We start from the raw sequence: 24,922 nt of genomic DNA on the forward strand, positions 1-24,922 counted from the left end.
AGGGTTAAAGTGAACCCTCAATCGCCTCACCTCCTCTTCCTAAGTGCGACTTTTCCCCACCCTTCCACCTGACCTTAACCCAATGAAAACTTGAAAGTTGTTGACATCTGTGAGCTTTGATCAAATTAGGGCTAACAGCAGGTTAAAGGAAAAATCAGGTTTTTGAGGGCTGAAAAACATATTAGCCTTTTTCTTCCTTAAAGTTTTCTGAGCCTGGATCCTGGAACCAAGTGCTCCTCCTATTATGTGTTTATTGAATAAATTAACAAGTGTATGAGCAAATTAAAAAAAAAAAACTGGTTAATTCTTGAGTTCCATGAAGGGCATTAGTAGGAGAAATCTTTTGAGGACCTACATTTTTTTAATCTGCAAATGATGCTCTCGTTGTATGACTGAGAAACTCTCAACACAGAGACACCTCATTTTAACTTAACGTGATTGTGCTACAAATGGCTTAGATTATTTTTCCTAATAAATGAAATTCTACAGAAATGACAGTTCCCTGCATTTTCTCCTAATCCATTTATTGGATTGATGTTCCATGAATTTTCAATACTTTACATACATTGTAACAAGAAAGTCAATCGTAACCTCCTTTCACCCCTTCTTGGAGAATTTCCTTCAACCAGAAATCCATCAGTTTGTTTTTTGGTGTGTGCTCAGCCCCTCTTTTGCTCTCTCCCTTCCCAAAGGGAACCCTTTTATAAGCTGAGATGAACCATTTAGATTCTCCCTTTTGAAATGGTCAAGCTGAGAAACCCAAATTGAGTTGTATGATCCTGGCACTGAAAATTCTTGAGCTAAGTCATAACATGCTTTGTGGTCTGTGTTTCAGAGAGATGAATGTAGGTGAGCCGTGTCTGGGGAAGGGAGGAAGGTACCAGGCCAATTACAGTAACCACGGAAAGAGGTGAGGAGAGCCACCAGGAACCGGCAGTGGAAATAAATTGAAAAAGCACTTGGTGGTAACTGGACTGAAGAGAGGGTTTGTGGAAACAAAAACAATCGAAGACATAGGAGTCCAATCTGGGTGACTGCTGGGGACACAGATGCCTTTAAAAAAGAGATCACAGAAAGCATTGCCCCTTTGAGGGTCTAGATGTTCAGCAGGCAACTCAAAACTGGGAATTCAAACAAGCCTCCCTTTGTGACTTAATATGTTCTTTTAAAAATTGCACTGTATTAAGTTTGGTAGGAAAGCAATAGAATTACATTGTTAAAGAGTGTTAAGATAAAGAAGGAAGAAACCGTAATTCCACAGTTACCGTTTTATGTTTCTTTTTTCCAGTCATTTTCCGGATGTTTAAAAATATGTACTATTAGATTGCTTTTAAAGAAAAATTTTAATTTTGGATAAGCCAACATTTCTGAGTCTAGGGTTTCCAAAACTAAGGCTTTTGGTGGCGTGCTGGGTCAAAAATAGAAAGCTCGGTAAATACTTGCTTAATAGTGGCCGGACTGATGGTCTAGAACACTAAATATAAATTAAAAATGTTTTCTTTTTTCGAGGATTTAAATGTTTCCTTAACCTGAAAGCGAAACAGATTTTTGTTTGTTTTGCTGTAACGAGAGAAGAAGGAACAAGAGAGTAACTGAGAGGGTGAAGCAACTTCTGTCAGAAACTTGTGGACCCGAACGACCTCAAGCCCGGATCATTGGAAAGTAACTCGAAGGGAGGCGAGAACCAGCGCAAGCGTAGCGTCAAGGCGGCCGCAGCGACCCCGCCCCGGGGCTGTCTCCGCCCCCGCTCTCTCTCAGTCGCCCCGCCCCGGGGGCTGTCTCTGCCCCTGCCCTCTCTCCGCGTTCCGGGTTCCGGGGGAAGTGTGTTACGGGGACACTGGCCCGGCTACTTTCGTTCCGTCCTCCATCGTTTTCTCCCGTGCAATGGCGTCCGGGCTGGTAAGATTGCTGCAGCAGGGGCCTCGCTGCCTCCTGGCCCCAGTCGCCCCCAAGCTGGTCCCTCCGGTTCGGGGAGTGAAGAAGGGATTCCGCGCCGCCTTCCGCTTCCAGAAGGAGTTAGAGCGGCGGCGCCTTCTGCGGTGCCCGCCGCCGCCCGTGCGCCGGTAGGAGCCACCTCGGGAAGAGGTCTCAGGGTGGCGGTCTTAGGGTGGCGGTCGCAGACACTGGGTCTTCTTCCCGCGGCGTCGTGCCTGCGGCTGATGCGCCCCTGGAATAAGCCTTAGGAAGTTTGCGATAGAGATACCCGTGAGCTGTGGACGCGTGGCCTGAGGCAAACAAAATGGATTTGTGCCGCGGGCGGTAGAGCTTCGGGCTGCTCCAGACGTTTTGAAACTACCAATTTAGGATTTTGTCTACTGAAAATTGGGAGAAATGGGGCTAGTTGGAGGGTCTTCCTTATGTGGACTTGGATGTTGTAGCCCCCATTTGTAATGCCTGAGAATTCCGATAAGCAGGAAGAAAGCAGTCCACAGCATCGTAAATTAAGGAGAAAAAAAATTAATCCACAACCTGAAGTCTGCTGTCTAGAGTAAAAGGAAAAAAAGTTAGCTTTAGATTTTTGCCCTAATTAATGTTGTTCTGGTAACAGGTTTGGCAGAGAGAGACACAGGTTTTTATAGCTTCGAACCAGATCATACTTTATATAATTTAAATTTCTTCATCTTTTTCTCTTTAATAATGTGTCTTTGACATGTTGTCATGGCATTACAAAGAGATGTACCTCACTCTTTTTTATGGCTCTGTATATGGGCCTATGAGCTCCATATTATTGCCATGAAAACCTATGTAACAGCGTATATCTTTATTTCATCTTTGGGGACGCATATGTAGTATGAAATTTTGAAAGCTGTTAGTACTTAAACATTGCCGTTCAAAAAATGTTGATCCACTTTGAACTCTTACCAGTAGGAATGGTCTTCTAACAGAGAAGATTATGGCAAAAAATAAAATCTCTTCTTAATTCCCATTCCCTTGTTTATTATAAGGTTAAGTATTTTAGGCTCTCAAAGTTGGAAGAAACTTTATGGGTTGGACAGATTATATAGGTGTATATGTTATATGTATATCTTATGACTTTCAACCCAGGTTTTCATACTTTGCTTCCCTTTGTTTCTTAAAGGGGTTTTATATTGTGTTACGTATAAGTAATCCAGAGATGACTTAAAGTATACAGGAGGATGTGCATAGGTTATATGCAAATACAGGTATACCTCATACATATTGTAGGGTTGGTTCTAGACCACGACAATAAAACGAGTCACATGACTTTTTTAGTTTCCTAGTGTATACCTAAGTTATGTTTATACTATTCTGTAGTTTATTAAGTGTACAGTAGTAGTGTCTAAAAAGCAATATATGTACCTTAATTTAAAATACCTTATTGCTAAAAGATGGTAACACAGAGACACAAAGTGAGAACATGCAGAATTGCTACAAACCTTCAATTTGTAAAAATAAAATGCAATAAATCTGTGAAGCACCATAGACGGAAATAAAATGAAATGAAGTGGGCCTGTACTACACCATTTATATAAGAGACTTGAGCATCCATTAATTTCAGTGTCCAGGAGAGTCCTTGGAACTAATCCCCCACAGATACTGAGAGATGACTGCAAATATAACATAACTAGTGTTTATGGCTTGAATCTGTGAAATTAACATTTATGTTTCATACTTAGGTATAAAACATAGTTTCATGGTTAGAGCAGAAATAAGGAACCTAAAAGGCTAATGGCTTGGTCTTGTATATTGAAGAACCAATTTCATGTGACAATTGGATCAAAGAGAAAATTAATTCAATCATATGTGTAGAATATAGCAAAGGACTGCCAGTATCTGACTTCAGTCTTAACATTTAGAATATCAGCCTGGCATTAAAAAGAAATAGAACCTTCTTTCATTTCCTTTATATGATTAATAACATTACAACACAGTGAACAATTTTTATATCACAGTAACAGGTTGTTCTCTTTACTATCTTTACATTTTCAGTTCAGAGAAGCCGAACTGGGATTACCATGCAGAAATACAAGCTTTTGGACATCGGTTACAAGAAAGCTTTTCCTTAGATCTTCTCAAAACTGCATTTGTTAATAGCTGCTATATTAAAAGTGAGGAGGCCAAACGCCAACAACTTGGGATAGAGAAAGAAGCTGTTCTTCTGAATCTTAAAAGTAATCAAGAACTATCCGAACAAGGGACATCTTTTTCACAGACTTGCCTCACACAATTCCTTGAAGACGAGTACCCAGACCTGCCCACTGAAGGCATCAAAAATCTTACTGACTTTCTCACTGGTGAGGAAGTCGTGTGTCACGTGGCTAGAAACTTGGCTGTGGAGCAGTTAACACTGAGTGAGGAATTCCCAGTGCCCCCGACTGTATTACAGCAGACTTTCTTTGCAGTTATTGGAGCCCTGTTACAGAGCAGTGGACCCGAGAGGACTGCACTTTTCATCAGGGTATGTAATTATTAATTGGACATGCTTGAGATAGAAGGGAAAATATTCTTTTGTAATTCACTTCTTTGATATATCACCTTGGAAGTGAATTTTTCTCCCAAGAAAAACTGAGAAAGACCTAAAGGTTTTTTATGGAAGGGCTGTAATTATTCCAGTTGTCTCTTATTATGGATATCATCAGAAGTGAATATTAAATTGTGGGTTGTGATTTCTGAAGGACCACAAGCCATATCATCTTTAAGTTTACATCCTTAGGGCCAAAGATACTGCCTGCATGAGAGATACTCAGTAGATGTTTGGTGAATGAGTGAAGTCAAAGGACACTATGCAGAGGCCTGTGCTTCAGTACCAGCTGCTCTCTGCTCTTCCAAGTGATGAAATCTTGGATTTCAAGTCCCTCTAATGTATACCTCTTTGTTAGCTAGTGGCTTAGCTAATTCAGATTCTTATGTAATTGGTACAACTTGACTCCCACTGTCCTTTTATAATTTATTAACTGGGAGAAGTTTTATCCTCTGCCATTGGATGAAAACGAGATTTTGTTCACTTTTTGATAATAGTGAGTCCACACAATCACTTTAAGTCATAAAAAAAGTCTTGATTCAGGCACCTATCTGACTGACGTTCAGTCTTTAAACCAGCATCACATGCTGTTGGAATCTTTCCATTTAGTTTTGATACCAAGTTTGATAATTTTGTTAGAGAATATCTGTATTTACTGACACTTCAGGCTTTGTTCATAGGTAAGACCTATCTTTCTCCCCCCAGTTAGTTTTTTCTATAGAAATTCTGACAAAGTCCTTTTTGATTTCCAAACTATAACCTCTGTGGAGTAAGTTTTAAAACTCTAAATAATTTTTGGTCACCGTTTTGAAATTCTACAAGGTAGTCATGAAACTGTTGGAAATATTTACCATATTGTAATGCATCTTAACAGTTCCAAGTAAAGATCTTATGAAACATAGATAATTCAAATATCTATTTCTAAGTTGAGCTTTGATGTCTCTTATAGTAGAATTGACAGGTTTGGATTGTCCTGTTTCATTTGTTCATCCACTTAATATTGAGTGCCTTACTATGGGCCAGGCACTCTGCTGAGCTCTGAAGCCACTATCTAAATAGGATTTGATCCTACTCACAGCTCATTATTCAGATGGAATGCAATGTGGAAGTGCTTTCCTGGAGGTTTTCAGGTGCAGAGTGAACTTAGAGGAGGCAACAACCAACTTTAGTAAGGCTAGAAAAGGTTTTGCAGAAGTGATTTGTGCCCCTTAAAAGGATGTTTTGGGAAGACAATGTCAAGGATGAGCTCGTGCTTGGGAACTACAGTTAATTTTTTGTGGCTGGATCATATTGCATTTGGCGAAGTGATCAGAGATGAGTCTGGACCTTTAAGAGCCAGTGTACAGAAGAGCTAACAGTATTACTAAGAAAGTGGTTTGGGCATCAGTATCAGCATCACTGGAGAACTTGATAGAAATGCAAATTCTCAGGCACCCCCTCAGAGTACATAATCTCTGGGAGTAGGGCCTAGGAATCTGTATTTTAACTAGCTCTCCAGGTGATATCTCTGCATCTGGAAATTAGAACAGCACTCTTAGCCATGCTACAGAGTATGTATTTGGATGATCTTGTGTAGCGACAGCTGGAGTTGTTCTAAGTGGGAGGTTTTTAATGATCAGATGTTCATTGAGAAACATCATTTCTTCATACTGCTTCCCTATTCTGGGGAGATGAGATTGGAGTATTCAACTCACACCCTACTAGAAAATTCTAATAAGTTATTAAGACCAGGAGCAAATAGCAAAAAATAGAAGGAGACAATAGAAGGTAATCACTTAAGAAAAATTGAGCTTTCTTTCTATATTCCTATTAATATCTTAGATGATGGGAAAGAGTTGTGTTTCCTTACCTTACACTTGGTTATTCTATATGACAGATAGCAGTTCAGTGATTTTTATATATGTGTGTATACATATACGGCGTATCTACCTCTGTGTGTGTGTATATATATATATATATATATATATATTTTTTTTTTTTTTTTTTTTTTTTTTTTTTTTTTTTTGAGACGGAGTCTTGCTCTGTCGCCCAGGCTGGAGTGCAGTGGCACAATCTCGGCTCACTGCAAGCTCCCCCTCCCGGGTCCACACCATTCTCCTGCCTCAGCCTCCCGAGTAGTTGGGACTACAGGCGCCCGCCACCACGCCCGGCTAATTTTTTTGTATTTTTAGTAGAGACGAGGTTTTACCGTGTTAGCCAGGATGGTCTCGATCTCGTGATCCACCCTCCTCGGCCTCCCAAAATGCTGGGATTACAGGTGTGAGCCACCGTGCCCAGCCCTACCTCTGTATATTAAAACATTTCAAAATCCCCTATTGAGAATGGATTTGTAAGTTTTTTTTTTTTTGAGACAGCATCTCTGTTGTCCATGCTGGAGTGCAGTGGCACAATCACAGCTCGCTGCAGCCTTGATTTCCTGTGCTCAAGCCATCCTCCTATATCAGTCTCCCTAGTAGCTGGGACCACAGGCATGTGCCACTGTGCCCAGCTAAATTTTTTTTGTAGAGACGTGGTCTCATTATGGTGTTCAAGCTGGTCTTGAACTCCTGATTTTGATGCTCCCACCTCGGCTTCCCAAACTGCTGGGATTATAGGTATCAGCCACCACGCCCGGCCTAATATTTTTTATTAATGAAGCTGAAAGTGTTCTGGTGCTTGGAGGAGTGTTGTAATGAATTGATTTCATTTCATGAACTAAGTGATCTTTTTAAATTTCTTCCCTCCTGCCTCCATCCATCCATCCATCCATCCTGTTATCATATTACTAATGTTTGTTAATATAAGTTAATTGGAATATGTAAATTGCTGTGAAAATTAATGTTTGCTTCCATAGTTTCTATACAACATAATACTTTTTACTGGCAAAATCAATTCTGCTTTGAATGTTCATAATTTCTCAGTTATCTTAGTCATATAAATAATTACTACTATGTTACAGTTTTAAAAGTTTATGTGACATTATTAAACGATTTTTTTAAATTATTTTTTATTATTTTTTGAGACAGAGTCTTGCCGTGTTGCCCAGGCTGGAGTGTAGTGGTAGCATGATCTTGGCTCACTGCAACCTCCACCTCCCAGGTTCAAGCAATTCTTGTGCCTCAGTCTCCCTTGTAGCTGGGTTTACAGGTGTGCAGCATCACGCCTGGCTAATTTTTGTATTTTTAGTAGTGACAGGGTTTCACCATGTTGGCCAGGCTAGTCTCAAACTCCTGGCCGCAAGTGATCTGCCTTCCTCGGCCTCCCAAAGTGCCGGGATTACAGGTGTAAGCCACCTCACCTGGCTGAGTTTTTAAAAACATTATTAATCGAGGAAGTATTGTTATTTAGAGGCCCTGAGTGCCATTTTACATGAGTTTCTATGAGAAGTTACTACTTTTTATTCGTTAATTCTTTAAATATTTTTTTTCTTACTAGTAGGAATATAATTCTAAATTATAAGATAGGGCAGGGTATGGTGACTAATGCCTGTAATTCCAATACTTTGAGAAGCCAAGGCTGGAGGATCCTTTGAGGCCAGGAGTCGAGACTAGGCCGGGCAACTTATGGAGACCTCATCTCTATAAAAAATTTAAAAGCTAGCCGAGTATGGTGATGTGCACCTGTAGTCTCAGCGCTGAAGAGGCTGAGCTGGGAGGATTGCTTGTGCCCAGGAAGTCAAGGTTTCAGTCTGCTTGTGATCATGCCTCTGCACCTCTAGCCTAGGCAATAGAGTGAAGCCCTGTCTCAAAAAAGAAAAAAAAAAAATTATAGGATTCTACCTTCTGTGGAATTTTGGTAGATCATACTGCTTGAAATAGGTTTCTCAGGCTTGTAGATTTTTTTAATCCAACTATGATTTTTGTAATAAAATTTAGTAAAAACTATGGGAATGAAAAAGAATAGTACTTTTTGTCTTTCGTTTCCCATTAAGTTTTAAATTTCTGTTAAAAATGTACTCTGTGGCTTCTGTAATTTAAAAAGTGTAAAAAATGTATTTTGAATTGTCCTAATGTTCTTTCTACTAATTAAAATGTATAAATTATATTTTTATATGCAGGACTTCTTAATTACTCAAATGACTGGAAAAGAGCTCTTTGAGATGTGGAAGATAATAAATCCCATGGGGCTATTGGTAGAAGAACTGAAGAAAAGGAATATTTCAGCTCCTGAATCAAGACTTACTAGGCAGTCTGGTGGCACCACAGCTTTGCCTTTGTATTTTGTTGGCTTATACTGGTTAGTGAAATTTTAATCTTAACTTTATAACTTTGAGGAAATCCTAAAAACAGACTCCTCACAAAGCCTTAAAAACACTCTTCACATTCCATAAGGAATGTTAACATAACCTCTTCAGATTCCTTAACATAACTTCTAATTGCATGAAAAGATTTTTTAAAAATCTCTTCCCCATGGTTATTATTGACTACTTCCCTTCCCGCTAGTTATGCTTAGGAGGAATCTGAGTTTTGCTAATAGTAGCTTTTGTCAGTCAGCTATTTGCTATAGACTTGCAGTGTGTTATCTTAAATTTTTCTGTGTAGAAGTACAAATGTTGACTTGTTCGTGTTACAGATTTAACCTTAATCCATTCTTGTCAGTAGCTTCAGCTGAGCCTAGAACTGGAAAAAGAAGGGCCTTAGTTATCCATCAAAATGTATAAATCAACCCATGTTGAGAGCTTTTTAGTTTTGTTAGTAAAAAGTTGACCTGCCCCAAATTAATCTCAGATGTTAAGATTAAAGTGTTAAATGTAAATATTGAATATTTAAGATAGCTAGATTAAAATTTAGGTAAATATTTTTCTGATCCTTGTATCATGAAAGACTTTGTAAGTATAAAAGAAATAGAAGTTACCACATGGGGAAAATGGATAGTGTAAAAAGTTTTATTGAAATGCAAAAACAGTGAGATACTCTTTGTTCCTTACCTGATTGGCAAACCTTTTAAACATATCTTTTATCATCAGTTTATACACTGCTGGTAGGAAAAAAATGTACCATATTTCTGTGAATAATGTTGACAAAATGCCAAGCATCTTAAAATTTTTTATGTTCTTTGATTTTGGTATCTCAAGTTTTGGTTGTTTGCCTTAAATTTGCAGGCAAATTTTGTGAACAAAGACATTTGTTGTTTACCTCTTTATGCTCCATACTTTGAACAGTTGCTGGGACATGGTGGTCAGTAAATAGTTGTTGAACTAAAAAACAATTAGAAATAAATTTGATATTCCACAAGAGGGAAATGATATATGTACATGATGGAATATAGTACAGCTATTACAGGCGACATTTTAAAAGAATTTTTAATGAGATTGGGACATTTTGGAGAATGATCTTTTATCTAAAAAAAAAAAAATGTAAGAAGTAATATGCCATATCACTACAGTGATTACTATTGGGTAGTAGTGTTTTTGTAGATTTTACATAATGACTTTTTAAAACATGATCAGTGATAAAACCAGCAACATTAGACTAAAAACAAAATTCTATGCTCGTTATTCACTTTAAGATGACTTTTTCTGATTCTTAAACTTTGTGCAAATTTGTATGTGTTTATTATTACAAAGTTTAACTTATGTAACCTTTGTTTCATTTCCAATTATTATCATAACAGATGTTTTTTAGCAAATTTATTCCATATTGTTGTTGTTTTATTTGTGTAGCTTCACTAGTTTTTCTTTAATTTGGTTTCGGTCTTCACTTTCAAATCAGCTTATATTGAATCTGACTTAGTAAATGCAGTTGCCAACTGAATCTGATTTAGTAAATGCAGTTGCCATGCATGAAACTTTCAGGAGATGCTTCTTTTAATTGCACAGATGAAATTTTAGGTCAGAAAATTTCCAGGAAGTAGTTAAATATATTTCAGAAGTAGCAAAAAAAATAGGATTATAGTTATTTGATGTGCACATTCTACATTCTTTGTTCCCTTGAAGGAACATTTTACATTTTTAAGGAAGATAAATGGTTATGATCTAGAAATATCAGTAAAGCAGAGGAATACCTACGTTAGATTTATCGATAGAATACTCATAGCCAACATTGAGTGTTTCCTCACTTGGGAATAAATTAGACTGGATTAGAAATATATAAAATGATTTTAAAATCTGAGCCTGTTTTGAAGCTCTAACATTCTTTTTTTTTTTCTTTTTATTTATATACTATATCTTTTTTTTTTTTTTTTTTTTTTTTTCCAGAGGTCTCACTATGTTGCCCAGGCTGATCCCAAACTCCTGGGCTCAAGCAGTCCTCCTGCTTTGGTCTCCCAAAGTGTTGGTGTTAAAGCTGTGAGCCACTGGGAGGCCAAGGCGGGCAGATCACAAGGTCAGGAGATCGAGACCATCCTGGCTACGGTGAAACCCCCGTCTCTACTAAAAATACAAAAAACCAGCCGGGCGTGTTGGCGGGCGCTTGTAGTCCCAGCTACTCAGGAGGCTGAGGCAGGAGAATGGTGCGAACCCAGGAGGCGGAGCTTGCAGTGAGCCAAGATCGTGCCACTGCACTCCAGCCTGGGCGACAGAGCAAACTCGGTCTCAAAAAAAAAAGCGTGAGCCATCATGCCCGGCCTAAAGTTATTAATTTGAAATATAGAACTGATTTCTGGTTTCTCATTTGTGTTAAAGTTTAAATGACAGACTCGAAAGGCATAATTTTTTCAACAGAATCTTTTCCCAAGTTATATCACACATTAAAAATAAAAGTAGTCATAATTCCAGATAATTTTACTAGTTTCAGGTTTTCATAAGGAGATATTTATTTACATATTCTTCCAATTCTCTCATCAACGATTGAAAACGTAGATACGACTTGCTTTTTTGACTTGATAGAGTTGTATATATTTCTAAGGAAACATAAGTGCATCTTTGTCTAATTACCATATGTAATGAACCTGCAACAAATCTAGTTAAAATCCAAAAGATGATCTATCAGAGCTATTGTGTTACTTCTAATGGGTGTTATTGAAATAGATGTAGAAGGCATAATTGCTTTATAACTGCTTTGTGTACTGTCTTACAATATTCCATGTAATTTAAGACTACTATTTGTTCTCTTTCTAGTGATAAAAAGTTGATTGCAGAAGGACCTGGGGAAACAGTATTGGTTGCAGAAGAAGAGGCTGCTCGAGTGGCCCTTAGAAAACTTTATGGATTCACAGAAAATAGACGGCCTTGGAACTATTCCAAGCCCACAGAAACCTTGAAAGCAGAAAAGAGCATCACTGCCAGCCAGCCAGCCATGGATGCAGCAGCCTGAAACTTGACAGCAAAAGTGAGATAAATGTCAAAGGTGTTTCAAGCCAGACATTTTCAAAATTGTGAAGAAATAGATGATGTTTTTGTTTGTTTCTGTTTTTTACTGTGTTCTCAAAATTAAATAAATGTTAACCAAGTCACAGTGCTTTTGGTTTTGTTTTTCTAAAATCTTGGTTTGATCAAATCTTTTTTTTTTTTCTTGAGATGGAGTCTTACTCTGTCACCCAGGCTGGACTGCAGTGGTGCGATCTCGGCTCACTGCAACCTCCACCTCACAGGTTCAAGCGATTCTCGTGCCTCAGCCTCCCTAGTAGCTGGGACTCTGCCTCCCTAGCAGCACATGCCACCATACCTGGCTAATTTTTGTATTTTTGGTAGAGATGGGGTTTCACCAAGTTGGCTAGGCTGGTCTTGAACTCCTGACTTCAGGTGATCCACCCACTATGGCCTCCCAAAGTGCTGGGATTACAGGTGTGAGCCACTGTGCCCGACCAGATCAAATCTTTTTTTGACATTTTTGCAAGAAATTTTCCTAATGTTCTTGATTTAATTGTATAGAATTTGTATAATTAGGTGTATTTCATTTGCCTCTAGCTTTGAGGTATCATAATTTATGTATCTTATGTGAATTTTTTTGCTGTAATACCAGTAAAGTTTTTTTTCTCCACATGTTACATTGCATTTTAATTTGATATACCCAGTAATGGCAGGAGGTTGATGAACTTCGCTTCTGTAATAACAATTTTAACTAAAATAGTAATGTTAAAACTCTTTGGGAAATGCATAGTACAGATTATAAGTAGGCAGCTATTTACATGATCCCTAAATTCTAAGTTTAAAATCGTGTATACTTCTAGTATGTTTCTTATTCAATTTCTATTATAAATAGGAAAAGGCAAATTTTATGCTTTTCAGAAATTGCCTTTTCTAAGAAGTTGAAACTCAAAAACAGCTTAAAATGTTAGTGGTGAAGGGAAAATAAAGCAGGTATTTATCAGTTCAATTTTGTATTCCAGTCATAATAATAGTATGTACCAAGCACTGTTCTAGGTATTGGAACACATTTAATTCAGTAGAGAGGTTTTGGTTTTCTAATCCTTTGTGGTCAGTTCAATAATCCCCTAACTGCAAATTCCTTTTCATTTATCATTTTTTAAAAACTTTGGCAACAGTAAGTTTTAGTTTGAGTCTTCCAGTAGTCACTCCCAGGGTTTAACAAGAATAGCAGGACCTACGAGTTGAGAATAGAAAAGAGGTAAAATGTTAAAACCAACAGTACTTTTGCCATGAATTTATTTATTTATTTATTTATTTATTAGATGGAGTCTTGCTCTGTTGTCCAAGCTGGAGTGCAGTGGCGCCATCTCAGCTCACTGCAAGTTTCGCCTCCTGAGTTCAAGCAATTCCCCTGCCTCAGCCTCCCGAGTAGCTGGGACTACAGGTGCGTGCTACCACGCCCAGCTAATTTTTTTGTATTTTAGTAGAGACGGGGTTTCACCGTGTTGGCCAGGATGGTCTCAATCTCCTGACCTCATGATCCATCCACCTCGGCCTCCCAAAGTGCTGGAATTACAGGCGTGAGCCACTGCGCCCGGCCTGATATTTTTTTATAAAGAAAGATGAAGGAACTTTGAAATGCCTTTCCTGAGACTGGCTAGGAAAGTGGAACTTGAGTTATCTTACAGGGTTTATAGCTCCCAAAGATAAAGCAGAGACTTTTTGGAGGGGAAAATTTGAAAAATAACTAGTTGACTGAATTAGTAGGTTAAAAGCGAGTTAAAGTTGACCCTCGAACAACGTGGGTTTGAATTGTGCAGATCAGTATGTATATGCAGATTTTCTTCTGCTTCTGCCACCCTGAGACCGCAAGACCATCCCCTTTTCCTCCTCTTCAGCTTACTCAGCGTGAAGACAAGGATGAAGACCTTTTTGATCATCCATGTCCACCTAATGAATAGTAAATATATTTTCTCTTCCTTTGATTCCTTTAATATTTTTAGCTTAGTTTGTTGTAAGAATAGTTTATAACATATATAATAAAATATGTGTTAATTGATTGTTTATTAATGTATTATCAGTAAGGCTTCCAGTCAGCCATAGGTTATTAGGAGTTAAGTTTTTGGGAAGTTAAAAGTTATATACAGATTTACTGCTACATGAGGGGTCAACATCCCTAATCCCTGCACTGTTCAGGGTCAACTATATTTTACCTTTTTTGCAGAGTTAACTTCAACTCCTAGTAATGGAACACAAAGATAGAGGACCAAAACCAGTGGTAAAATGCCATTTATGTGTGTTACTCACAAGTAAACATGATTTGATAAGCATCTCATTGGCACTGTAGGAGAAAAGAGATTATACGACGAACTTTTCTGGAAAGCAAGACATGTCTTCTGACCACTTATCCAGCATCTGTGAGATGGCAGAATCTAGCTGTGGTATGATTCTAATTTTTTTTTAAGGTAAACATTAAGAAAGTCTAGGGAATTCATTTGCAAACCCAGTAATCCTTCCTGCCCCCTGCCCCCAAATAGTGCTGATTGTGCATTCCCAAATTTCTCCTGCTCAGGGGAGTTTGCAGGACCTTAACCTACAAGCTTGGAGGGGAACTATCCTTTTAGGTTTTCAAGCTTTTAAACCTTGAATGCTTCCAAATTTACATGTGGGACAAGTCTAGCTCTAGTTCATAAAACTACTTTGCAAGTAGAGATCCATATGCCTTATGTAGAATGTAATTTCAACATATTTCTAAGTAAAGCCTTCTTTGAACTTAAATTGTTGTACTTTTTTAAAGCACCCACTAAAATAGGGTAGAAATGTAGGAAATTTAGAAAAATTGACATACATTTTCAATTGCATATCAAATATAGCTTGAAATTTGGAACCAGTCTCTGAGTAGCTATTTGTCCTATGAGCCTAACTGCATAAGTATGATATATGGGCAGAAGGAACGTGGGTACAAGGATGTCATCAAATGGTGCATGTGACCAAGAGCATTCAGTGACCATGTGAAGGACTAGCTCTTTGACTAATGCCTCGTCCATGTTGATAAGATAGTCATAAGACTGGAAGGAAGCACTGACATTTGAATTTAGGTTCACACCAGAGAAAGACATTAGTCATTTACTTTGAAATTCTGACTTTTTCCACCTTTTCCCACTCTCCAGTTCCCTGTGCCCAAAGCATAATTGTACCAAAAAATCCCCTAGCCAAAAATGTAACATTAATGTCTACAGACTTACATAACCCCTATTCTTTTAAATGCATACTTTTATTATATGCATATGTATAATGAGGAATTTTTTTTCTCACAATGTTGTATGTGGTCACAAGAAAGTAAACTAGAAACTAATACTAAACTCCAAGTAAGAACGGAGCAAATTGGAGCTTTTTGTGTTCAGCGCTGTACTGATTTTGGCCACAAGATGGTGCTGTAATCCTATTGCACAATTTAGTATGTGAATTGTGCCATTATGGGGAATCTACTTTCTACTGATAACAGGAAAGATTATGTCTATATGGCACAGGATTACCATGAAATATGACTTTTCAAGGCCCCATTCAGCTCTAATATTCCATGAATACTTCTTCAGGAGCCAGCTCCCCTTGTTCTTCCCTCGCCTTTGGATAAGAATTTGATGTATGAACAATTCACCTCTGATGTGAAGGTATGGATTTTTGAGCTCTTTTCTATTCCCTGGAAAGAAGGAAGAGTGCAGGGCTGCCATAGATAAAACTTTTAAAAGACTTTTTTGCAGGCCTCTTCTTGGTGTGTCTTCCTACTTCCTTTTGTTGATAGGAGAAGATGCACTGTGGAGGCAAGGGAATCCTGTGTCCATCGAGACAGTTCCTGAAGCCAGACGTAGACAGTCTTCCCATCAGGGCGGCCAGCTCACAGCCTCCCTAGCAGAGGGCTGTGCACTGAGGATGCTCAGCTGCTGGCATGCTGCCCAAGTTCTCCATCCTAAGCCCACTTTGTTTTTCTTCCCCTCAGTTCTTCCCTGTTCCATCTCCCCCAGCCTTAGTTTGCAAAGTCCCTCAACTGTTGTCCTCTGGGACCTAGAGGCTCTTAACTTTGGTTGGGTATCAAAGCACTTACTTGAAAGCCATGGCTGTCTCTGTATAATACCAAGAACGATTGCTAGATCTAATCCCATCATGCAAAGCAATAACAATTTTTTCCTGGAACTTATGCAATCAAAAATCACAATTACACGCGCTCTTGAAAAAAGCTGTTTTGGCATTGGTGGTCTTTGTGCTTTCCATGACTATTTATTTGTTGTTCGTTTATCTGCCTGCCTATTAGTGTTTACTAACTACAGAAGACTAATGGTTTAAGAAAACTTTCTGGGAGAAAAACAATTGGGGAAATTAAAAACATTAACTTACTCCTTCTTCAATTGAGGAAGAACTACAGTATTTGATTATTCAGAGGAGTTCAAGGAGTATCTTTTCACCTGAGCTGTTGTGTATTAAAATTGCAAATGAAGGCGTGGCACCGAGACTTATGCTTGTAATCTCAGCACTTTGGGAGGCCAAGGGAAGAGGATTGCTTGAGCTCAGGAGACCAGCTGTGAAGCATAGCAAGACCCTGTCCCTATTTTGTTTTTCAAATTTCCAATGAACTCAGTTTGTTCTATTCTGATCTTTTTTGCAGAAGACATGAGTAAAGAGGTCATTGACAGAGAAGGATATTTCCGAGAGGGGAAGAGTTTGACTTTCTGACGATGCTTCCTGTACATAAACTATTGATGTCAGCATCTTCACATGAAGACATATCAGTAAGTGCCAGGAGACATTTAGCAATAAACTTACACAGTTAATAAGACAAATCTAGTTAAAAAAAAAAAAAAAAATCAGCTGACCATCATCAGATGAACTGACTTGACAGTGATGTTCATGAGGCTCCTGGCAGTCCACCATCAGGACTCAATTCTTGGTCCTGGGATTTTTTTATTGTTTTTTGTCTAGGAAGGATAGGCATGGAGGCCTGCCATTCTTCACTTTACCTTTGGCAAGAGATTATAAACTTCAGATGAAGGGGGTATAGCACTAAGAAATTTAAAATTTCATTTTCATTTTGCCACCTAATAATTTTTTTTTTTTAAGAGATAGGGTCTCAGTAGGTTGCCCAGGCTGGTCTCAAACCTTTGGGCCTCCTAAAGTATTGGAATTATAAGAGTGAGCCACTGCACCAAGCCCCTAATAATAATGTTATCTGCAAGCATTAACAATGTACTTGGTGTGATGAAGAACGGTGATTTCTCATCTTGCAAATTTCTCATTTAAATCACACCATCTCTATTTTTATCTTCAAGATTCAAGAGAGGGTCAAGGTGGGATCATAAACTTAGATGAAAGAGGTATGGCACTAAGAATCAAAAATTTCACTTCCATTTTGCTACCTAATAATAATTTTATCTGAAAACACCAACAATGCACTCGGTGTGATGAAGAACAGCTATTTCTCATTTTGCAGATTTCTCATTTAAATCACAACATCTCTATCTCTTTTTCTTCAAGATTTGAGACATGGTCGAAGGCACAGTTTGGGAATCCCCAGAGAAACGGGGTTTTAAAGCCAGTAGTGTCTTCCACTCTTTGGCTTCCCAAAGCTGACTCTCAGTAGGCAAATGACACAGTGTCTTTCAACATTCACAGGAGGTCAAGGACATAGAAGTCACCTTCCAGCTTACCCAGCTCGCACCTCTCTCCCAGCTGTCACCACTGATCACTCTTAGGAAGTGGGCAATTGCTACTCTGCTGGCCCAGGGGAAATGCCTGCATCCCTGCTCTTTCTTACCCGCCCTGCATGTGAATCTCATGTATTATTCAGTTTTTCATTTTCAGAAAACAGCACTGCTGGTACAAAGGCCACTCCCTTGGGCCTCTTTGTAAACTTCTGTTACGATTGGGATTTTCTTTTGCTTCAAAATTTCCTGTCATCTCTCCTTTTTAGGACAGAGTCAAAGGCCAGTTAAGTCAGAGCTTTCAGTGTATTTGGGTCAGTACCTACTCTCTTCCTCCACAGTGTCCAAGGCAGAATCAGAAGTACCCATCTCATGACCTGTCAAAAGAGTGACTACACTACATGACCTTTGTCTCAGTTTTAACAAAGGTCTATCATTTTGTTACTTTAGGAAAACTGCAGCCTGTCTCTTGTTCAAACTCAGTGTGACATCTAATCTATAAGATACATTATTTGCTCAAACATGTCTATATACTGAGGCTGGAGGACTGCCTGAGGCCAGGAATTTCAGAGTAGCCTGGGTAACACAGCAAAGACCCCCATCTCTACAAAAAAATTAAAAAAAAAAAATTAGCCAGGTGTGGTGGTGCGTGCCTGTAAGTCCTAGCTATTCAGGAGGCTGAGGCAGAAGGGCTGCTTGAGCCCAGGAGTTCAAGGCTGCAGTGAGCCATGATCACACCACTGCATTACAGCCTGGGCAACTGAGAGACCTTGGAGTGATGGCATGATTTAAATGAGAAATTTGCAAAATGAGAAATCACCATTCTGCATCACACCAAGTACATTGTTAATGTTTGCAGATAACATTATTAGAGGCCTGGTGCAGTGGCTCACTCCTATAATCCCAATACTTTGGGAGGTCCAAGGGTTTGAGACCAGCCTGGGCAACATAGATAACATACTGAGACCCTATCTCTAAAAAAAAAAAAGCAAATTATTAGGTGGCAAAATGGAAATGGAAATTTAAATTTCTCAAAAAAAGTTTTAGGAAAAAAAGAAAACATGTCTACACAGCAAAAATGATCTATCAATCATGGGCCTGTAATTTTTGTGGCAGTCTTGGAGTCTAAATTTATTTCAGTTTCCCTCAGGGAAAGGAGTTTCCATAAATTTGATCATTTTGAAGTAAGACAAGTCCTACAGACCATTGACTTAAAGATATCAAAATGTAGTCTGGGCGCGGTAGCTCACGCCTGTCATCCCAGCACTTTGGGAGGCCGAGGCAGGCGGATCACCTGAGGTCAGGAGTTCGAGACCAATCTGGCCAACATGGCGAAACCCTGTCTCTATTAAAAATGCAAAAATTAGGCGCAGTGGTGCATGCCTGTACTCCCAGCTACTGGGGAGGCTGAGGCAGGAGAATTGCTTGAACCCAGGAAGCAGAGGTTGCAGTGAGTCGAGATCACGCCACTGCACTTCAGCCTGGGTGACAGAGCAAGACTCTGTCTCAAAAAAGAAAAAAAAAAAAGAAAAAAAAACAGCACACATACATAGTTGGGAACAGCAAAGCTCAGCCCACTTGACAAATAATAATTCCAAATGGCAAACTGATGGAGTGCCAAATGTGAGGTTTTAATGTATAGTTTAAGGCAAGTAGAACTCAAGGGCTAAAAAGAAAAAAATGTTTTTAAGTTTTGATAAATGTTTTAAACTTAAATTCTGATTTAGGTTAGACTGCATAAATCTTTAAGAAATTAGTTTTTTAAAAAGCAGGCAAATGGTAACCTCAGAATTATGGTATTTGTAGGCTGAATGCCAGTGGCTCATGCCTGTAATCCCAGCACTTTGTGGGGCTGAGGCAGGTGGATCACTTGAGGTCAGGAGTTCAAGACTAGCCTGGGCAAGATGGTGAGGCATGTCTCTGTAAAAAGAAAAAAAAGAATTATGATGTTTGAGTTCAACTTGGAAAGTTACCTCGAAAAAAAACAAAAAAAAACAAAAAAACCCTGTCATTTCAAAAACACTCCTGCCTGTCACCAAAAATGAAACAGTTCCTGTTCCCCCAGGATTTCCAAAATACATGGTACCCAGCAACTTCATTCTGTACTTGCTACAAAATCCGTTTCTTTGCTGAGAATTCTTAGCCATTGCTGGAGTGAATGTAGCTAAGAGTAGAACTAGGATTACTGTAATAGTTACTCTGTTGAAGTGATCTATAAAATGAGACATGTTGAAGCGGGGAAGTGTTTGACTGTCAGGTCTAGAGGAAAAGGATGGGAAAAGTCTCCGAGCTTTGAATTTCCTGATGTTTACATAATTAGAAGAGGCTGACGAATGTTTAAAAGGCTCAGTTTCTTCTATTGTATTTTCAAATAGCAGAGAAATAGCTTTATTTTTACTACTCATAACAGTTTATTTTTACTTTGTACAAAATACAAAAATGCAAATCCAAGGAGTACAGACCAGTAGTGACAGGCACACTGCACAACAGCAACCTTGTCTAGCAAGACAGGAGGTTTTTAAATTTTATTTTAGTGAATACATGCATTATATAAAACAACAACAACAACAACAAAAACACAAAGAGGCTAGAGATTTCACCGTTTCTACCCCCAAAATAACGCTTGCTATGAAGACTTTGGAGGGGGATGGGGGAAAAGAATTTAAAAGGCAAATAATTTTTTTTCATAAAAAGTAAAAGCTACCATAAAACATTTTTTTTTCTGTCACACTGATTACATTTCTTCTGAAAAGCCGCACATATAGACAAAACAACAAAACAAAAATTCCTGAACTGGACAAACAGCAAATACTCAAGAGGGTTGTTAACCTAGGTAACAGTTCAGTAGTTTAAAGAATCTTTTAGACATTTGGAGGCCTTTCTATTCATTCCTCAGTACAGTGTTCCAGCCATCCTGCTTGTTTTTTCCCTCCAATACCTCCCAGAACAGAAACGCTTGCATCGAGTCTGTTCCTAAGAACTAGTTTTGAAAAAGAAGCGATGTACAAAAATATTTAACAGAACTATGAAAGATGCAGGAAAGGAGTCTTTCTTCGTAGCAAAGTAGTCATTGCTTTGCATGGTTTCTTTTGTATACTCTTCAGGGTTTGTTTATCTGCCCCATGAATAACACAGCACCTACAGAATTAAAAGAAAACAATGCATGACTCGGTAAATTAATAATCCTTAAAATAAGATGGAAGGTATTCTATTTAAGGGAAGGGAAACAATCATGTTTGACCTCTTGCTCAGTAGTGTTGTCCAGTAGAACTGTCTGCAGTGGTAGAGATGGTCTATATCTTTGTTGTCCAGCATGGTAGCCACTAGTCACATGTGGCCAGAGAGTGCTTAAAATGTGGCTAGTGAGACTAAGAAATTGAATTTTAATTTTATTTTTTATTTCTTGAGACAGAGTCTTGCACTGTCGCCCAGGCTGGAGTACAATGGCGCGATCTCGGCTCACTGCAATTTCCGCCTCCCGGGTTCAAGCAATTCTCCTGCCTCAGCCTCCCAAGTAGCTGGGATTACAGGCACCCACCACCACTGCCAGCCAATTTTTTGTATTTCTAACAAAGATGGGGTTTTGCCATGTTGGCCAGGCTGGTCTCGAACTCCTGACCTCAGGTGATCCACCCACCTTGGCCTCCCAAAGTGCTGGGATTACAGGCATAAGCCACTGCACCCGACCAGAAATGGAATTTTTAAAGTTAATGTTAAATAGCCACATGTGGCCAGAAGCTCCCTCATTGGCTGGCTCAGTTCTGGAGCATGCCAATTAGAACATCACAGATGCAATGAGATAAGAGAATAAGGAACTATCTTATATTACTGATTAAATAAAATAGTAAAAGCTAAAATATATTAGTGCCCACTCTTGTACCAACAAGAAGCCAACCTCTGTACAAAGATGAACTTACACTTCATAATTGTAATAAGCAGTCAGCACTACTGTTGTCCTCATTTTAAAGATGAGGCTTAAGGCCAGAGCCAAGTTTGAACCATGACTCACAGAGCAAAAATCTACCGTATTAACACTTCCCAAGGTATAATAGAGTGGGCTTACAAAGTGATATGGTTTGGCTCTGTGTCCCCACTCAAATCTTGCCTTGAATTGTAATAATCCCCATGTATCAAGGGCAGGACCAGTTGGAGATAACTGAATCATAGGAGCAGTTTCCCCCATACTGTTCTTGTGGTAGTGAGTGAGTTCTCACGAGATCTGATGGTTTTATAAGGGGTTTCCCACTTCCCTTGGCTCTCATTCTCTCCCCTGCTGCCCTGTGAAGCGATGCCTTCCACCACAATTGTAAGTTTCCTGAGGCTTCCCTAGCCATGTGGAACTGCGAGTCAATTAAACCTCTTTTTCCTTGTAAATTACCCACTCTAGGGTATTTCTTCATAGCAGCGTGAGAACAGACTAATACACAAAATTTGAAGTTATACAGCTTCTAGCAAAATTGAACTACCACATTTATATAAATATGGAAAAGTCAGTAGATGTCAAAAGTGTTCCAAAGGGATGCTGAGCCTCTCTGTTAAAAACAATCCGCAAAACCTAAAATCCTGTCAGTGTGTAAAAGATTCCATCACATCTGTAAACACAGCCTTTATTTTCCTATCTCTTTAACATGGGTGGTTATATTATTCAAAGTGTCTGCAACTATTGACATTAGGGAAATGGATTATGGGCACCACTGCTGGATGTAATGAAGAGTGCAATATACCTTTTGAAATTCTAACAAAGAGGGAATGATGGAAGAGGAGAGTCACTTACCTGTAGGATTATGTCGGATGAAAAACAGAAAAGGTCTGTCTACTATAAACCAGGGAGGCGATGATCTTGCAATGAGAATTGCAGCTATGGGAAGAAAAGGAAAATGTGTTGTGCACATTACATGAAGTCATGTAAGCATAAGGCCAGCAAGTTAGCTAGCTTCATGGACCCTCAGAGGCTGGTGTCTGAAGACACACTTAATGCTCGTTCCATAGGCTGGCCATGTTACAACAGGCTCAACGGTCACCATTTACTAAGCCTACCTTGGGCCAGGCCCTTTACATTACTCTCTCATCTCTTCTACACAAGCACCATCTCTGATAAACGTACTTACTCCTCCTAGAGTTTTGATGAGAATTAAATACGACATATTACAGCTCTTAGAACAGTGTTTGCCACTAAACACATCTAATGCATATTTATTGTTATTAGCTATTTTTTATTCACACCATCTGCTTTGCTGATAAAGCTGCCGGTCCTTTTTCTTTTTTGGGATGGAGTCTCACTCTGTCACCCAGGCTGGAGTGCAGTTGCGTGATCTTGGCTCACTGCAACCTCTGCCTCCCAGGTTCAAGTGATTCTCCTGCCTCAGCCTCCTGAGTAGCTGGGATTACAGGCATGTGCCACCACACCCGGCTAATTTTTGTATTTTTAGTAGAGACAGGGTTTCACTATGTTGGTCATGCTGGTTTCAAACTCCTGACCTCAAGTGATCCACGTGCCTCAGCCTCCCAAAGTGCTGGGATTACAGGCGTGAGCCACCGTGCCTGACCCCTGGTCCTGTTTAGCTTCTCTAAATCTTTTTTGTATATAAAGGCCCAGCCCAATTATCAGCTTTTGTATCTGTGCCTTCTCCTTTGGCACACTATTTAGGTTTCCTTTGCACTGGAATGTAGACCACTCATCCGGGACCTACTACCTTATACTGCTGTTCAACTTACCAGGTGTAGGCATCTGACTTGGAAAGCAAACTTCTTTAGGCTCATGGGTCTTGGCCATTCCTCGTCTGCCAGGCTTGCTTCCATTTAATAAGCCTGAACCAGGGCCTCAAGGGAGGGTAGGTGTGTGGCATTACTACCACATGCCTGTTGCAAGAGCTCAGTCCTCTTGCTCAAACCCCATGAAGTACTGAACACTTGGGCTTGATGTTATAAAGGAAACACCTGCAGTTATGCTGGGGCAAGCCCTTTTACTCAAGGTTATTAAAAACAAATATTAAATAGCAGGTGTTATGGACTGAACTATGTCTCCCCCCAAATTCATATGCTGAAGCCCCAAACCCCTAATGTGACTGTATTTGGAGATAATGCCTTTGAGGAGGTAATGAAGGTTAAGTAGGGTTCTATTCTAGTAGGACTGTTGCCCTTATTTGAAGTGGGAGAGACACCAGGGATGTGTCGAATGGAGAAAAGACCATGTGAGGACACAGGGAGGGGGCGACCTCTGGAGATCCAGAGATATCAGGAGAAACAAACCTGCCAACACCAACACCTTGATCTTGAACTCCCAGTCTCCAGAAGTGTGAGTTCTGTTGTTTAAACCACCCAGTCGATGGTATTTTGTCATGGCAGCCCAGGCAGACTAAGACAGGAGGACCTGGGCAGTTACATGGGGCCTTGCACTGGGTTTAATACTCTGCTGTTGCTATCTTGAAATTCTTAATACATTTTGAACAAAATATTTTCATTTTGCACAGGACCCCACAAACCATGTAGCTGGTCCTGATAGTTACACTCGGCAAAATTGGTCAATAACTTTTAGATGTTACTTAAAATTACCTAGAAAAGACAAAAAACATCTTAAAATTTCCAACCCTCTCATTTCAGGGTCTTTGTTTTAAATACTTCTTTAAAGGAATTTTAAAAATGTTTATTCGAGAAAGGCAATAACACATCTATTGTGAGTATAACTGGTATGTTTCAACGACCAGAGATATTTGACCCAGCTGCAAGTGTAGCTAAGATTTTCACTTTATGGGCTCACAGAGTTGGCCAAATCTATTCATCTATTTTCCTATGGATAATGAGGGGTGAAAAAACTGACTTAGGATTGTTCTGTTTTCTCCTTCATTATATAAACCACTGAGAAGGAAGCAGATGTGGATGTTCTAATTATCAAGGAAGGCTGTACAGCAATCCTGCCGCAATTCAACAGATGCTGGCGAATTCTTTGGTTTATCCTGGATAGACCTGATTGCCTATTTTCCTTTAAGTACTTGTTGTTTATTTTATGTTTAAATCTTAAGATTGGTCTTTTTTGCCAGTAAGAAGCCAGAACATGTTTTATCCTCCTGAGAACAGGGGTCAGCAAACTATTTTCCTCAAGGCAAGTCTACCAGGACAAATCCTGTTTTTATAAATAAAGTGTTATTGGAACACAGCCACATCTGTTTACTTGTATTATTGATGGCTGTTTTCATGCTACAATGACAGAGCTAAGAAGCTGTGATGGAGACGGTATGACACACAAATCTGAAATACATACTACCTGGCTCTTTATAGAAGTTTGCTGACTCCTGTCCTAGAGGAATTTCTCTCACTGAAATGCTTTTCTTTAATGAAACAGATTCTGAGCTTTGTGGTTACAGGTCTTCAATCTGTCTGTACTCACTGCTGTCTCCCGAGGGTTAACCCACACACAGTGCCTGGCTGGAAAGAAGGTGCATTACATATTTGCTCAACCAATGAGTATACAGGAATGTGTTTGCTCCCCTGCTAGAGGAAGCCCTGCCACGTGACCCAGTG

The 24,922-nt window shown here is 39.3% G+C and overlaps 2 protein-coding genes across 10 annotated transcripts in view; one reads left to right on the forward strand and one right to left on the reverse strand.

Moving 5' to 3' along the window:
- The first annotated feature begins 1,803 nt into the window (after positions 1-1,803).
- MRPL44 (mitochondrial ribosomal protein L44) lies at positions 1,804-24,921 on the forward strand. Of its 7 annotated transcripts, none has more exons than XR_004027819.1 (6): positions 1,804-2,063; positions 3,952-4,420; positions 8,520-8,698; positions 11,520-11,730; positions 16,372-16,495; positions 23,533-24,921. XR_004027819.1 is itself a non-coding variant. In XM_030802794.1 (5 exons), the coding sequence occupies exons 1-4, from the start codon at positions 1,885-1,887 to the stop codon at positions 11,713-11,715; spliced, it is 1,023 nt and encodes a 340-aa protein (XP_030658654.1). In that variant the 5' UTR covers positions 1,804-1,884; the 3' UTR covers positions 11,716-11,730; positions 13,936-16,360. The 7 variants fall into 7 exon arrangements, 3 of the variants coding, with proteins under 3 accessions (XP_030658654.1, XP_030658655.1, XP_003272476.1); XR_004027816.1 differs by lacking the exons at positions 16,372-16,495; positions 23,533-24,921 and adding exons at positions 13,936-15,382; positions 16,124-16,360; XR_004027817.1 differs by lacking the exons at positions 16,372-16,495; positions 23,533-24,921 and adding exons at positions 13,936-14,152; positions 15,217-16,360.
- Positions 19,792-24,922, reverse strand: part of SERPINE2 (serpin family E member 2) — a 63,716-nt gene continuing 58,585 nt past the window's right edge. For all 3 annotated transcript variants that reach the window (XM_030802792.1, XM_030802791.1, XM_030802793.1), the window contains exons 8-9: positions 22,179-22,262; positions 19,792-20,542 (exon numbers count right to left, since the gene is read on the reverse strand). In XM_030802792.1, coding sequence (XP_030658652.1) covers positions 20,505-20,542; positions 22,179-22,262 — 122 coding nt within the window. In that variant the 3' untranslated portion in view covers positions 19,792-20,504. The remainder of the gene's footprint in view (positions 20,543-22,178; positions 22,263-24,922) is intronic.

Source organism: Nomascus leucogenys, chromosome 22a (genome assembly GCF_006542625.1).
Source record: "Nomascus leucogenys isolate Asia chromosome 22a, Asia_NLE_v1, whole genome shotgun sequence".
In the NCBI taxonomy this organism is placed as follows: domain Eukaryota; kingdom Metazoa; phylum Chordata; class Mammalia; order Primates; family Hylobatidae; genus Nomascus; species Nomascus leucogenys.

Excerpts from the sequence above, each read along its gene's own strand:
- MRPL44 (XM_030802794.1), top strand. The coding sequence starts at position 1,885 with ATGGCGTCCGGGCTGGTAAGATTGCTGCAGCAGGGGCCTCGCTGCCTC. Across the intron at positions 4,421-8,519 it reads GGACTGCACTTTTCATCAGG|GACTTCTTAATTACTCAAAT; the intron begins GTATGTAATTAT and ends TTTTATATGCAG. Across the intron at positions 8,699-11,519 it reads TATTTTGTTGGCTTATACTG|TGATAAAAAGTTGATTGCAG; the intron begins GTTAGTGAAATT and ends TTCTCTTTCTAG.